At 47.3% G+C, this 15,750-nt stretch overlaps 1 protein-coding gene across 7 annotated transcripts in view; it reads left to right on the top strand.

Moving 5' to 3' along the window:
- Window positions 1-15,750, top strand: part of MINDY4 (MINDY lysine 48 deubiquitinase 4) — a 104,265-nt gene that overhangs the window by 15,959 nt on the left and 72,556 nt on the right. For all 7 annotated transcript variants that reach the window (XR_012010712.1, XR_012010713.1, XM_072783595.1 and 4 more), the window contains exon 5: window positions 2,023-2,441. Coding sequence is in view for 5 of the 7 variants with exons in the window: in XM_072783595.1 (XP_072639696.1) it covers window positions 2,023-2,441 (419 nt within the window). In the remaining 2 variants the exon portion in view is untranslated. The remainder of the gene's footprint in view (window positions 1-2,022; window positions 2,442-15,750) is intronic.

Here is a 15,750-nt window from a genome sequence, read left to right as displayed (position 1 = left end):
ACTGCAAACGTCAACACGATGAAAAAGGCAAATTGTGTCATATTATTATTATGAAAATAGATTTGAGCTCCCTAAAAGGATTTGGGGACCTCTAAGGCCGGGGGATCACACTTTGAGAACTGGTGGATCAGATGAATGCTAAGGTCCTGTCCTACAGTGACATCCAATCCGTGTAGTTGAGACCCTCTTCACAATTAAGGTGTGAAGATTTGGAGCAATATTATCTAGGAGATTGTCCCAAACTTCTAAAAGGAGGAATAATTGCTTTGGGAGGTGTGTTTTTCCCTTGAGGATATCCGAATCCTGTGAAGGGCATTGAAAGATAGGATAGGTTGTTGTAGAATTTCCCCAGGTTTTCTGGAAAGTGTTTTGTGGGCTTTTGAGTACCTTGGCCATACTTGGTTGCTCAAGAGAATAAAAGCAAGCTTTGCTAGTTTTTTTTTTCCCCCCTACTAGATCAGCTCTGTCCTTACAAAGGATGAATAAGAGGCTGGGTTCCCTGCCTTGGGCCTTGTTTGGGTCTACTTGGGAATGGTGACTAATATTTTCTTCACTGTGTGGCAAGGGAGGCCCTGGTGGCTTTTGGAGGTTTGTAGTGCCTCGTAATTTCCACTAGGCAAGAATACTACAGAATTAGCTGTTTCTATTCCAGTTCAGGCTTTCCCATTTGGTTCTGGAATATTTCTGGAAATGCTAAGAGATCCCAAATTTTAAACCCTGGAAAAGCCTAGCAGGTCTATTCTTGTCTTCTTTACCTCCACTCCCTGACGCTAGGTTGGTAAACAGTTTGACTTCCCATTTTATCAGTTAATCATTGATAGCAAGAGAGGACATTTCAATTGACTTTTTTTGGAATTCCTTCATTTCAAACATTAAGCAAGCCTTGAGTGCTTACTAGGAAGAAGTTACTGAGCTGGGAGCTCGGTGGACACCAGAGATGAATGAAGAATGGCTTCTGCCATTCTTGGTCTGTTTCACAGGAGGATTGAGGCCCTGTGTGAGTGGGGACTGGAGAGAAGCTGTAGAGCAGTGGCTGATATTTGTTGACTGCCCTGATTGGTCTGGCTCTGTGCCAATGTCTTCCATGGGGATCCCCTTTAATACCTCGATCCTGTACAAGATAGGTGCTATAGGTCCCCAACCCTTCACCTGACCTTTGGGCCAAATGTGTTTTGGAATTCAGAATTTTATTTTCAGAAAAGAAACACCATGCACAAGCCATATACCACCTACCACCTGCAGTAGGGTTTGGGGTAGCATCCCATAAGCAAAAACGTTAACATTTCTACAGCTAAAGATAGGAATATTCACACTTATAAAAAGAGTATAAGCAACCTCATAGCAGTTAAAAAGAATTTGCCACAGAACTCCAAAAGAAACTTGTTTTAACATGAGAGACACCTAACTCTGGGAAACGAACAAGGGGTAGTGGAAAGGTAGGTGGGTGGGGGGTTGGGGTGACTGGGTGACGGGCACTGAGCGGGGCACTTGGCGGGATGAGCACTGGGTGTTATACTATATGTTGGAAAATTGAACTCCAATAAAAAATATATATATATGAAAAAAAAGGAACTTGTTTTAAGAGGTTTTAGAAATGGCAGATAGTAGATTGTGGGCTGCTTATATTACAGAGGAGGGCAATTGAAGCAGAGAAACTAATAACTTGGCCCAGGGGATATGGCTGGTAGGTGGTGATGTAGGAATTTGGATGGAGGCCTGGCCCTGGAGCTACAGGTCCACTGCTCCTGGAGCAGAGCACGCTGTCTGCAAGGGCTGCGGGAGAAGGGCTGAGGCCGGCGCCTGGGGCTTATGCAGGTGGAGCACAGTGAAAGCAGCTCAGATCTGGTGGCCCAGGAGGACCTTCTCAGACAATAGGTAGGATGTTCAGAAGAGCTGGGGGATGGATGGGGGAAGACGTTCCTGGGGGAGTGGACATCATGGGCACATGCCTGTGGGGGGATAGAGTTTTTTCCCACCTCCCTTGAAGGGGATCCTTACTGGGCTTTTGCTTGGCCCTTTCAGGATTCCGTCCGCAGACGCTCCCTGAAGCGGTCCCCGGCCGTGAGCAGCAGGACCCAGGCACCCGACTCCGAGAGCCGGAAAGTGCTCGAGCTCTCTGCCCATGCCCCAGCCTGTCCCACCACCCAGGACGGCCTGGCTTCCAGCCCTGGCTCCCCTTCCAGGAGCCCTCTCGGTGAGCTGACTGCAGAAAAGCAGAGAACCACACCCGGCAGCCCCCGCCACTTGTCCTGCAAAGGGCTGCTGCGGAGGGGAAGCGGCAGATGGCAAGAGCTCGAGGAAGATGGCCCAGCTGTGGACAGCGGCCCAGAGGCCAACAGGACGCCGTTGAAATTCTCCTTGCCAGGTGGGAGTGCCAGGATGACCCAGGAGAGGCTGGAAAGAACATTCACAAGGCAGGAGAGCCAGCCCCTGCCCCTCAGGTGAGCATGCTGTGCTGAGGCCATGGCTTTCTTAAAGATCCGCCCAGTCCTCCGTGGCTCCTTGGGCTCTCAGAGTCAGCCTCTGAAGTGGACAAGGTGGGTATGGCCTCTCCACCAGGGAGCAAGCAGCCCAGAGTACACCCATGCGGGAAGCTTCGGGGTAGGTTTCCTTGGTCCTTTTTTCTCCTCAAAGTCAAGAAAGCTTTAGCAGATGGTTCCCATGGTTTCCAGGCTGACCCATAGCAACGTGGCCAGGCCATGGCATGCAAGAAGTGTTTCTTGGGGAGGCCCCAGATTTGGCAATGGAGCAGCGCCCACAGGCCCCTTCTGGGGCATCTCTTTTTTTTTTTACTGCATCCCTCTTTTTTTTTTTTTTTTTTTTTTAATTTTTATTTATTTATGATAGTCACAGAGAGAGAGAGAGAGGCAGAGACACAGGCAGAGGGAGAAGCAGGCTCCATGCACCGGGAGCCTGACGTGGGATTCGATCCTGGGTCTCCAGGATCGCGCCCTGGGCCAAAGGCAGGCGCCAAACCGCTGCGCCACCCAGGGATCCCTGCATCCCTCTTTATTCCTTTTATTCCTTTACAGTTGACCTTGATCAGTCTTACATTGACTGATTTTTAAATGTTAAACCAACCTTACATTCCTGGAATCAATCTTACTTGGGTATGATATATTATCTTTTTACATATTGTTTGATTCAATTAATATTTTTACGTAAGGGTTTGTACGTAAATACAATTTGGAATTGTCTCTAAATTCGTGAAGGTGATCGGCTGGCAAATTTCTTGCAAGAGCCTCATGAGATTCTGGTATCTAGGGTATGCTAGCAGGGGTAGTCCTTCTTTCTCTTCTCTTGACTAGTGAGGTACTTAGGTGCGGGTGGTACATGGCAAGCTAAGTAGATACAGTCTGTGAACTCCATTCGTGACCCTAGGGAAGCTGGGCCTACTCTGCTCAGCACATTTTGTGGCTAGGGTATCTGATGCATATACACATAGAATTTTTCTGTCCTCGGGATGGATAGATTTTTTTCTATCGTTGTGAAATCTGTCTTCATCTCTAGTAATGCTTACTGACTTCATGTCTGTTTAGGTAGAGTGACCTCAGCCTTCCTTTGATTCTAGTGTATCTGGGGGTTATCTGTTTTCATCTTTTTACTCTCATCCATTCCATAGCCTTCTACTTAGGGGTTGCAGCCAAAAGCCTGTGGGGTTTGCCAGGATCCTTCTTTCTTTTTAAAAATTTATAATTTATTTAAGCTGAAAAAAATCCATATATACATGTACACAAAATCCCATCTCATCCATTTCTCCCTCAGTCGTCTTGTATAATACCTTTTACAGCTAGCTACAGATTTCCCTCTGAGCAATGCTTTGTATCCTGTGAATCGTATGTTATGTATTCATATGATTTAGTTTAAATATTTTCTAATTCTCATTGTGATGTCTTCTTTTGCCCCATGGGTTATTTAGACATGTTATTGACCAGAGCAAACATCTGGGGTGCTTTTCTGGCTTTTGCTTTTGATTCCTGGCTTATTTTCCCTTCATCCATAAACATTCTGTATGATTTCAATCTTTTGATATTTGTTGATATTTCTTTACAGTCCGCTATATATTTCCTATCAGATAATTTTTATTTTAGTTGGAATAATTATTGCATTTACATTTTCTTTTTGTGTTTGTCAGGATGAAAAGATCCACCTCTGTTTTTCTCCATAGAGTGAGACAGTTTTCCCAGCACCATCCACAATCTGTTCTTCAACCCAGTGGTTTTTTGAAGCCACCTTTATTCTTTCCTAGGTTCCCATTTCGACATGGGTCTGTCTTTGAGCTCTCTATTGTGTTGTCTTTTGTCTTTTTAAAAAACTGAAACCACGTAATCACAGCTTTTGTTACTATGGTTTTGTAGTTATAGCTTAGTATCTTGGTAGGGCCAGTCCCCCTTCTTTTCCTTTGTGTTAGCATTGATGTAGTTACTTATGGATCTTCACTCTTTCTACAGGCCCTTTTTCCTATTACCCAACATTTGTAGCTTATTCCCACAAGAGGGAGAACTGGCTTGTTCCCCTGATGTAAAGGCCCGGCTTCCAAATCATCTTGTGACTGTCTCTTTCTTGTCTCTCAGATGTTCTGGACTCAGAGTGATTTTCTCTGACCAACTTCACCTCCGCCCCCACATCTCCAGCCTGTTTTGTTGTCCTCACAGGACCTATCATTACCTGAAATCATTTTACATATCCATTGTTTGTCTCCCTCACAATAGAAAATAAATTTCATGAGAACAGGGACTTTAGGGACGTCTGGGTGGCTCAGTGGTTTAGCGCCGCCTTTAGCTCAGGGCGTGATCCTGGGGTCCCGGGATCAAGTCCCACATCAGGCTCCCTGCATGGAGCCTGCCTCTCCTTCTGCCTGTGTCTCTGCTTCTCCCCCTCTCTCTGTGTCTCTCATGAAAAAATAAATAAAATCTTAAAAAAGAAAAGAGAGAGAGAACAGGGACCTTTATATTCCCTGCCCCTATACTAGTATTTGGTACACAGAAGGCACTCAATGAATATTTAATACTATTACTACTACCACCCACAGCAATAACAAGATCAATAAACTTCTGATATTGACCTACTTTGTGAAAGACACTGTTCTAAGTGTTTTAGGTTAATTCACTCTTTTACTTCTCATAAAATTCTATGAGGGATATACTATTACACTTCCCATTTTACAGATGAGGAAACTCACTCAGAGAAGGTCTTTTACTTGTCCACGTTTATATACCTAGTAAGAGGCAGAACAGGGATATGAACCCAGGCAGCGAGCTCCAGAGTCTGGTGAATACAAGAATGAATGGTTTCACCTCTCTTCCTGAATAGAAGTCCTTTCCATGGCCTTTAGGTGGTGACTGGTGTCCGTTTGCACACCCCCAGTGATGGGGAACTCCCTGCAGCGCTTCTGCATGATTCTGACTGCTAGAAAAGTCTTCCTCACATGGAGTTAAAATCTGCCTGCTGTCGTTTGACTCAGCAGACCTTGTTTTGCCCTCCAGTGCCATGCCTGTGTGCGCTGAGAACCGTGCCTCAAACCTAACGGAGTGGAAGCATTCTCAGGGGGAGAAATAGGAGTGGCTGGTGTATCAGGAGCCCTGGGTTCTAGCCCTCCCTTGGCCTGGCTGACCTGGCCAGTCATTTGTTTCTGACTTCATTGTCTCTGACTGTAAAATGTGGCCCCTGGGTAAATGGTTTCCGGGTTTTCCGCTGGCTTGTGCATTTTGCTGGCCTATGATTCTTCCGGAGTTATTCTGGGCCTTCTGCTTCAATTGTCAGATATTTATTGAGGACCTACTGGTTACAGCGCACTTAGGAGGTATGGCGCATGGGCTCTGGAATTGCATGGATTCCAGGCTGGATTCCAGGCTGGACTGGCAAACCAGTTCTGCCCCTGAGAACCCCTGGGGCCTTGGAGTGGTTATCAAACTCTTGAAAGATGGTATGAATTTTGTCTTACAGGAAGCAGGTAAAAGTGTATTCACAGCCCCTCCCCCCAATACTAAGCGAAGTATATAATTAGGGGTATTTAACCCATGTTTAGTAGTGTTGACCCTTACACTGATCTGTCAGAAAACATTTTGGGGGCTTTGTTGTTTGCCTACCACTTACCGTCCATTTGCTGGTCACTCTGCTAGGTACTTGTATATATTGGTCAGTTTGCTCTTTCTAATAATCCACTGAGATGAATATTATTATTTTTTTTTCCTTTTGTGTTCTTGTTAAAAAGTATTCTTCTCCTGAGTTCTGAACAAATTGACAAATCAAACAAAGGGTATCCAGGTAGACCTGGATATTGTAGATAGACCTCATATGTTTCTGTGATTGACAAGGGGAAGATAGAAGACACAGCAAATCATAATCATGAGGTCTGATGGGCCCGGCACTAGACCGACTTCCTCACCTCGTGTCAGGCCCAGAGCAGGTCAGCTCACACGGCCATATGGTGGGAAGGGCCACCCCAGGAAAGCAGCTCCCTCTTAGGAGTGAAAGGGTACAACTGAGCTTCATGCCCTCTCTTTCTTTCAGTCAGATAAGTCACGCTTCCTCCCTCAGGATGCAGTGCATAGAGGAGAGGAGAGTAAAGGTCTACAGGCGGGTAGACTAGTAGAGCTCCCTCCAAACTCCCAGAAGATGCTGGGAGCTGAGAATGAGGATCTTGCTAGCACTTATTATCCCTATGTTACAGATGAGAAAACTAAGGCCAGAGAATTTAAGGAACCTGTCAAGGTTCTGGGTGGAAGTAGATCCCAGGGCTCATAGTTTGGTGGATGGAATATGGGTTGGCTTTCAGCTGTCTCTTGTCCCCTCAGCTAGGCATCTTTGTGCAGTGCACATAACTGTATGCAGCACCTTTGATTTAAAACCAGGGCCAGAGTAATCTCCCTGCCCTTCCCAACCTCCCCACCATCAGTCCTGCCCACCCGCATCCCCCTCCCCATTTATGTCATTCAATTCTGTAAAGGTGGATGTGAGTCCTAGTATGTATCAGATCCTGTGAGCTCTTCAAGGTGGAGAGACGTGTGCATGTGCAATCATTTTAAAGCGTGACAAAGGACAGTGAGGCAATAGCAGAGCTGGCTTGTATGTGTAGAACTGTCCCAGCACTCAAACCTAACAGGGGTGAGGGAAGGTGGCTACTTGGAGCCTTCTCTGGGCCTTGCAACATCGGGCTCAGAGGTGGCCCTGGAAGTCACAGCCAGGGGCAGAGGCAGGGGGAGGTGGTGTGCTCCAGGCTGACGTTGCCCTAGAATTCAAGCCTAGGATGGAGGCTCAGTTGCATGTAATTACTGGGGGTGCTTTTAGGAGAAAGGCAGTGGGGGAAGCAGGACAGGGCAGGGGAAGGTCTCAGCCAGGATGTGGGGCCTCAGTCTGATCCCACAGGGAGATGAGAGTGTGACTTGACCCACAGCTGTCCCCACCATTAAGCTAGTAGAGAGTTTTTTACCCCTTGTCAGTTATTGACTCAGGGTTGCCCATCCTGGGATGGGGTGGGCAGTGTGCCACCTCCTAGGTGAATCTGACAGAGGGGATTCCGTGGAGAGGGACACAGCTGTGAGCCGTTAGTAGCCAACATGGACAGCAGCTGAGATGGGCATGCTGAGGCCAGGGGACCTGGGTGGGGCACCAGGGTCTTCCCTGTCATTCTTATGGCTCCTTGTATACTTGCCCAGACCCCAGAGTTTTGATAGACTAGTGGCAGAGCCTGTTCACGGCCATCACCTCTGGGATGCCCTGGTGAGGCAAGCCAGGCAGACAGACCCTAGAGGGGAGACTGGCACGAAGCCCGATTCAGGCCTGCAGGCAGCCCCTCCCATCCCGATGTCACAGCCCCCCCCCACCCCCCACCCAGGGAAGAGTGCCATTCACACCATCCTGGGCTTTGGGGCTGGTAATGTCCTGCTGTGTCGGCCAGACAGGAGGTGCCTCTTGAGTGCCCTTTGGGGTCCAACTCATCACTAGGGATGCAGAAGGGGGAGATGGCTCCCTGCCTCAGAAGCCCATGCTCGGGTCCAACTCTCCATACTCAGGTGCTAGATTGCAGCGCTGTCAGAGGAGTGGAAGACCTGAGTGGTTAGGGAGTGCTGTTGACAGGGCAAGGGGCCCTTGGGCTTGGAGAGGCCTTGTGTCCCTGCAAGGACTTCATGGTGACGTGGTAACATTGGGTGAGGAATGCGATATAACTGCCTTGTTCTGTGACCACCATGGCTCCAGGAGTATCAGTGTCCCTGTCTGAGATTTAGTGCCTACCGTTAGGGCTGCCCTGGCTGATTTTTTGGGGTTTAGCAGAATGGACAGTAGGTGGCGGCAGATCTTCATCAATCCTCAGGGCTCCAGAGACCCTTGCTAGTGATTTCCTTCAGCAGCCACTCACCAGACCCCTTGCGAGGGCTGTGCACTGGGAGGAGAGATGAGTGAATCCTGGTCCCTCCTGGCTGCCCAGCCCCTCCTGGGCTCCTGGTCCTGAGTGGGCCAGCAGGCACACAGATGCCTGGCTGCGTCCTGATAGGGAATGAATAATGCCATCTGGGGCTTGGCAGAGGCTCCTCTGAGGATGTGGTGTTTGTGGTTTATTGACTATTCCCCATACTCGAGCATCCCGAGTCTGACAACATCTGCACCGCATGGGATGAGTAACGGGTGGAATTTCCATTTTAATTTACCTCTGCACATTATTTGGATTTATGTCAGACTCTAAAGGTTTGAAATTAGCTGACTCTTGAAACATGCACAACAGGTAGTTGCTTCCCTGTGTGCCAGCAGCCCCGGGTGAACAGGTGGGCGGCCTGGAGCTTCTGGGCTCATCCAGCTTCACCTTCATGACTGCCTCCAGGGACCTCTCCTCTGTGGTGGGTATGGCTGCCCTGTGCTCAGCTGGTTCTCCCTCTTACCTCTTACCCACGTTTACCCTACGTGTGCCCCCCATCCACGGTGGAATACCAGTTCTGTCTCCTGCATGCAGGCCTCTGCCTAGCGTGTGTGGAGCATAAATATGAGAAACTGCTTCACTGCATGTTACAGGCTACTTGGAGTAAGACGGGGGTATCTGCCCCTACCCTATGTGGTAATTCTAGCTGCTAGGTACCTTTAGCTCTGGAGCACCTGGGGCTCTTCTGTCCAGTGCATCTCCCAGGGCAGAGAGACTTCTCATGACCCAGATTCCCTCTGAGACCCTCAAAGCGTGGCTAAAGAGGTGAGAGTGCATCCACACCTCTCCGTGGAAGGGTGAGTGGTCTCATTTTGTCCATCTCTGGACATCAGAGTGGCAGCTCCGAGATCCTCCTCTGACCACATCTGGGCCTTGCTGCTGCTCTGCCCAAGGCCTGAATCCATAGCACACAGGCTGGAAAGCTGTTCCATGCAGGGGAAGCCACTGCTGCTGGGTGGAAGGAGGCTGTTAAGGCTCAGGGATAACTTTGGGGAGATGATTATCAGCAGGGGAAGTATATGGAGATACTTCTTTCCTGAGTGCCTCCCCCCCGCCCCCCTCACTCCACGGTGCTTATTTGCTGGTCTGCCAGTTAGCTCACTAGACCCTGGCTACCAGAACTGCAAAGAGTGGCCCATCTTGAAGTCAGCAATGGGGCCAGGATGAGAGTGAGCTAGCGAGGCATTTAGGGTATCGAATTTAAGGAGCATGCATTCTCAGGGTAGCTCATCTGTAGTGCAGATGCCTGCATGAACCTGGAATTGAGTGCTTCCTTAAATTTTGCATGCTAGGTTCCTCACATGTCTCACCCTAACCCTTGCCTGGTTCACAGGGTCTATATGCTTCTCTTCTGCTCCTCAGTATCACGGATAACCCTCGATATAGCATAGTGATTTGATAACTCACCTTTACTTCCATGAAGTCTTTGAGGACTTGAGTGGGCTTCCTTCTTCCCTTCCTTCCTCCCTCTCTTCTTTCCTTCTTTCCTTCATTCCTTTCTTTTTTTCCAGCTGTATCCCTGGACCTGGCAATGAATATTGAGCGAATGAAAGCCTGCATATAGCAAAGAGAAAGGAAGGGAAAATTATGCTGATCTGCTTGGGAAAGTGTCATAAAACTTAAACTGATAATTTTCAGTAGAATTGGAACAATTAAAACTTTATCCTCAAGTTCACTTGTGGGTATTCATTTTTTTTATGCATACATTCATTTAACCAACCATTCATCCAACCAACCGACCATCCGTTTAACCAACCAGCCCACCCACCAACCCACCAACCCACCAACCCATGCCACCACAACTATGATGTCCTATATTTAGGTTATTTTGCGTGTTGACTTTTTTTTTAAAGATTTTATTTATTTATTTATTTATTTATTTATTTATTTATTTATTTATTTATTTATTTATTTAAGACACACAGAGAGAGAGAGACAGACAGACAGAGACAGCGACACAGGCACAGGGAGAAGCAGGCCCCATGCAGGGATCCTGATGTGGGACTCGATCCCGGGTCCCCAGGATCACGTCCTGGGCCAAAGGCAGGTGCTAAACCACTGAGCCACCCAGGGATCCCCGCATGTTGACTTCTTTAGGAAGCTTTTCCAGATCTCTTCCCTGTTCTAACACCTGGACATTACTCCCTTCTCATACTTCTCATAGCACATGGCACACTGAAAAGAGCTGACAGGCTTCCTTGTTTCTCCTGCTGGACTGTCAGCTGCCTGAGCATGGGGATTAGTTGTCTGTGACCCTTCATCCCCCAACTTTGCTCAGAATTGTTCCATATTAATGGATGGGCCTGAATTATTGGCTTTGCCTTGAGGAGGGGGAAGTGAAGTGTGAGGTCTTCCCTTCACTCAAGGAACACGCGGGAGAGTGGGATTAGTGATCTTGCAGACAGAAAAGGTCACCTAAAAGTAGCAGGCAGTGTCTGTCCCAGACCAGATGGATGGTGCCCATTCAGGTGCTGCGGGATCTTAGAGGAGGGGGTGCTCCTGGGCTGGGCTTAAAGGGTGAGCAGAGTTGGAATAGCCCAGCTGGAGAATAGCCAAGGGGCTCACTGCTGTGCCTGGACATACTCATTGCTCTTCTCCACTTTTCTCCAAGCTTGAGATTTCTTGAGGAACAGCTTGCTGTTGTCCCTGGGAGTCTCATTCCTAAAAAGCGAAAGTAGCTCTCTTATTTTTCCTCAGCCCTTCTTTTCTGGGGCCTGCATTGGGTTCTGTTGCATTCGCATACATTTTTGGATGATATGCATGTATGGGGGCTTATGGAGAAAAGACCCTAAGCTCATAGCTTTCCTTCAGGATGGGAAGGCACTTTGATTTAGAGAAGAGATGGGCCTCCTTGTTAGCACCCCAAGTATAACTATGACAGGCTGACTGCTGTTGGGACTGGGGCAGAGAGAGCTGATGCCTCTCCCCTGCCAAATCCCTTTCTGTTCTGACAGAGTGGACCTTCCCTCATGACTCCCCAGCCGCTTTTCCCAAGCGGCTGTGGGCAGGAGTACTGCTGTGACTCACTCAGGCTGGTGCCTCCACCGTAGAAAGATGGTCTTTGATCCTGAGTTCTGTCAGGGGCATTTTGGTCAGAGTTCTTCAAATCACAAAGATGACCTGCCAGGGCAGTTTCCTGTATAGCTGGATTCCATGTGTGTGCCTCATTCCAGAAAATTCTACTTTGTTTTCTCTGCTCATTCCATGAGAAGTTACTAAAGCCATGGGATTCCTTCCATTTCCTGTTGAGGCCACTTTTGTAACCATGGGCCCCTCAGAAGTGGAACCTTTTCCCAATAGTGTAAACAGTTTTTGATCTCAATCTAAACACATATTATTTAATTTTATTCAGTTCAACAAAGCATTTATGGAGTGTGTCTTGCTTGTTTGAATGGTGTTGGAGAGAGAGGTGATGGATAGGTTCCTTTCCCACAGAGGCTGAGACGTCCATGCAAATGACTGTCCTACAGGAATAAAAAAAGGCAAGTGACAAGGGGACAAGGGCAGAGAGCCATGGAGGTAGGATCTGGGTTGTCTCAGGGATAATGAAGCTCTTGCTATTTATTGAGTGCTCACATTTGGCAAGTCCCTTGGCAAGAGCTTTGGGTGTATTACCTTATTTAATCCTGACAGCCACACTGGGAGAGTTATTGGCTTCATTTTACAAGTGGGGAAAACAAGGCACAGAGTGACTGAGCAGTCTGAGTTCACACAGACAGTCTGGCTCTAGGGGCCTCAGTCTTAACCACTGTCCTTACGCCCCTATCTTGGGAAGGAGAGGTGCTAGGGAGCTGACACTGGTGAGGACTTAGAGAGTTGGTCTGGCAATTCAGGGAGCAGACCCATCCCAAGCTGAGGGGCAGTGTGAACAAAGGCAAGGAGGTGGGCAAGATGGGGTAGCAAGGACCAGGAGGAGAGGAGACTGGAGGACCGGACTGTGCCTTGAGAGCTGGCCCAAAGAGCAATAGAGGGATAGAAGTTATATGGGGTTGTTTTTAAGGATTTTATTTATTTATTTGACAGAGAAAGCATGAGCAGGGGGAAAAGTGGAAGGAGAGGGAGAAGCGGGCTCCCTACTGAGCAGGGAGCCAAACACAGGCTTGATCCCAGGACCCTAAGGTCATGACCTGAGTTGAAGGCAGATGCTTAACTGACTAAATCACCCAGGCATTCCATGGGTGTTGTACTTTTAAAAAATCAGTTAGAGCTGTACTTCAGGAAGATTAATCCAGAGGCACTATAGGACAGCAGGATGACTGGTTGCAGGAGCTGGACCTAGAAGGCATGGTGGGTTCTGACCTGACTGTACCAGAGGGTCAGGGTGCAGGGCACCTGGGACGAGAACCTATAGGACCTAGCTGTGGGATGAGGAGGGCCAGGAGGCTGGGCATGCAGGTGGCAGAGGTGGAGATCCAAAGGGGAGGCATTGCCTGGGTCACAAGGCGATGAGAGGTTGGATGCTGGACATTTCCAGCTGAGCTTTTGTTTCCACAGTCTGGTGTGGGGCAGAAATGCAGATCCTGGGAAATGTTGATTGAGAGGTATCTGGGAGGTCCTGGCAAAAATTGAAGTCCTTGGAGCGATGGACACCAAATCTTGCAGTGGGAGAGCCATGTGTTTGGTGTGGTAAGGAAAAGCAGTGGTCAGAGCAGAAGGAGGACCAGGGATGTGAGGGAAGAGGGGGTTTCTAGGGAGCAGGAAATTGATAGCTTTGGACCCTTGGGGAGGTTGGGCAGGTCACCAGGTATGATGACGGAAGTAGCTTTGGAGAGAGCTTTTAGCAGGGGACTGGGGGCAGAAGGTCAACTGCAGCGGGGTGAGGAATAATGGGGGTAAAGTCATATGCAGAGAACACAGAGCTTTTTAAAAGTTTAGAGGTGAAGGGAAGCATAGGGACTGGATGGCAGCTCAAGAAGGGGGAGGGTTAGGGAACAAAATTTTTTTCCAGGATGGGAGAGATGTGAGCATGTTTGTAAGCCCAGGGCTGGGCGGCAGCAGCAAAGGAGAAACTGGCCATTCATGGAGACTTCGAGAGGCAGGAAGTGTGTGCTTGGGTGGGGTCTTGGAAGGGCTGCACTGACAGTATCTAGATTCATTTTCGGCCGTGCTCCATAACGGTAATAGATGTTGTAATGATGGGCCTGGGGCATTACCAGTTCTCAAAGTAGCTTTGAAATCCCCAGTGAAAGAGCCAACAGTTCTCAGTAGAGTTTTTGAGTTATTTGAAATTTATTCCAATTAAGCAAAGCTTTCTTAAGTTATTGAGGACTGCTGTTTAGAAAACATGGCATTTTATTGAATTCTAAAACTTTGAAACATGGCTCTCCATCTTTAACAAATTTAACGATTCTCAGTGTGGTGAGATTGAAAGAACCTGAGATTTAGAATTGGACAGATTTGTCATTTACTAACAGGATGACCTTGGACACAATGTTTTTGTACATCTCTTTGTGGCTTAGTTTCTTCATCTAAGAATGGGATGATATGACCTGTCTTTACGAAGATTATTATGAAGATTAAAAGAAATGATGTATATAAAATATTTGGCCCACAATAGTTAAAAAATACTAGCTTTCTTTCCTACTGTTTTGTTATCCAAAACCCCCTGTTTCTTAAGTGGATGGATATATTCCTGAATAAATGGAAATTTTGAAAGAAAGGTGTGGGAAGTAAGATTAGAACCAGATTATGGGTCTAGAAACATGGTAGGTCTTCAGGGAGCATTTGTGGATTAAATTTGCCTTCCATTAGGCATTGAGGCTGGGCCTCCATTAAAGCTCTAGAGGTTGACACAGATGTACACTCCTGCCTTTCTCTTTTCTAGAAGTTCTTTCTAGGCCACGTGTGGACAGTGGGCTGGCAGGATAAACTACCCTTGCCTGGGCCCCTATGGCTATGGTCGTCCAGCTCAAGGCTTCTGCACTTCGTGAGGGCTTCATGAGATTCCATGAAAGAATAAAGAGACATGGGAAGTCCATGAGAGAAGGATGGCGTTCCTGTCATTGACAGTGTTGCTTCCTTTGGTCCCAGTGTCACTTTGTTCAGCTTTTTTGCCTTCAGATAAGATTTCCTTTGAGAAAAAGAAATCAACCAACCAGAAAAGTCTCTGAATGACCAAACTCTCCGCCATCATCTGAGACTGGAGCCTCTTTTGCAGGGTTTATAATCACTTTCATAATTTCATGTTCATCTCCTCATGAGCAATGGCATACTGAGCATTCACATTCCAGAACTTACTCTCTAGAGGGCAGAAGAACTTATAAGGGCATTTTGACAAGTATCTAGGAAACAATGCTGCATAAGTCAAGGAAATCCATCTGGGTTCTACAACCCAGTGTCTCTCCCACACCCCTGGCCCCGTCCCAGCTTCCTGACAAATTTCAGGTCCCTTTCTAGCCTAGATGTGGATGGACAGGCATCCTTAAAACCTAATACACTCCCAGGAGTATTTTAAAAGCAAAAGAAAGAAGTTGAAAGTATCCATTTTAGATAAAAACCAAAAGTGGAGCTGGCCCATTTAATAAAGACGTTATGACTGATTTACCCATCTCTTTAAAGAAAGTAACTCTAAAAGGTACACTTACCAGATGCAAAGAAAGTAACTCTAAAAGGTACACTTACCAGATGCCAGGACGTGGGAGAGCTAAAACAAGGATTTTTGTTTTAAAAAGTATTGTCATGCAAATAAACCCCACATGGGTTTTGTAGGAGACTGTCCTTGTTCTTAGGAGATACAGGCTGGACTCTTTAGGGATGATGTTATAGTATCTCCAACTCACTTTCAGATGGTTCAGCAAAAACTAAAAACAAAAAACTTGTGTTTCTATGTGTATGTGTGTGTTTGGAGGGAGGAGAAAGTGGGAGGAGAGAGGAAAAGCAAATATGGTAAAATGTTCATCTGTTTCTCTAAGTGAATGGTGTACTGCTGTTAATTGTGTTATTCTTTCAATTTTCCTGTAGGTTCAATATTTTTCCAAAATAAAAATGGGAAAATAACATAGGAAAAATAAGAAAAACAAATAATCCGTAGAATCTATTTTTTCTCTCTCAGTGAAGATCCTAGAGAAGTGTAACAAAGTCACAGTGTGTCAGTGAGGGTTGGGGTCTAGGTGGGGTGACAATGTGAAACATAAGGCTAGCCCAGGAAGCACCTAGGGAACAGCCCAGTGTGCCCAGTGAGTCGTGTGGCAGGCCCGTCCCTATTACATAGGGGCATCCTCAAGCCCTTTGGAACCGTCCCTTGCCTATTAGAGAAGCAGTAGTTCTAACAGACAGTCCAGATGCACAGAGAGCAGACTCTTTCCCGGTGGTGATTCCTGCCCTGTCTCCCCCGAACC

Source organism: Canis lupus, chromosome 18, assembly GCF_048164855.1.
Source record: "Canis lupus baileyi chromosome 18, mCanLup2.hap1, whole genome shotgun sequence".
Taxonomy (NCBI): Eukaryota; Metazoa; Chordata; class Mammalia; order Carnivora; family Canidae; genus Canis; species Canis lupus.
The sequence above is the reverse complement of the archived record's forward strand: the minus strand, read 5'-3'. Positions and strand labels throughout refer to the sequence as shown.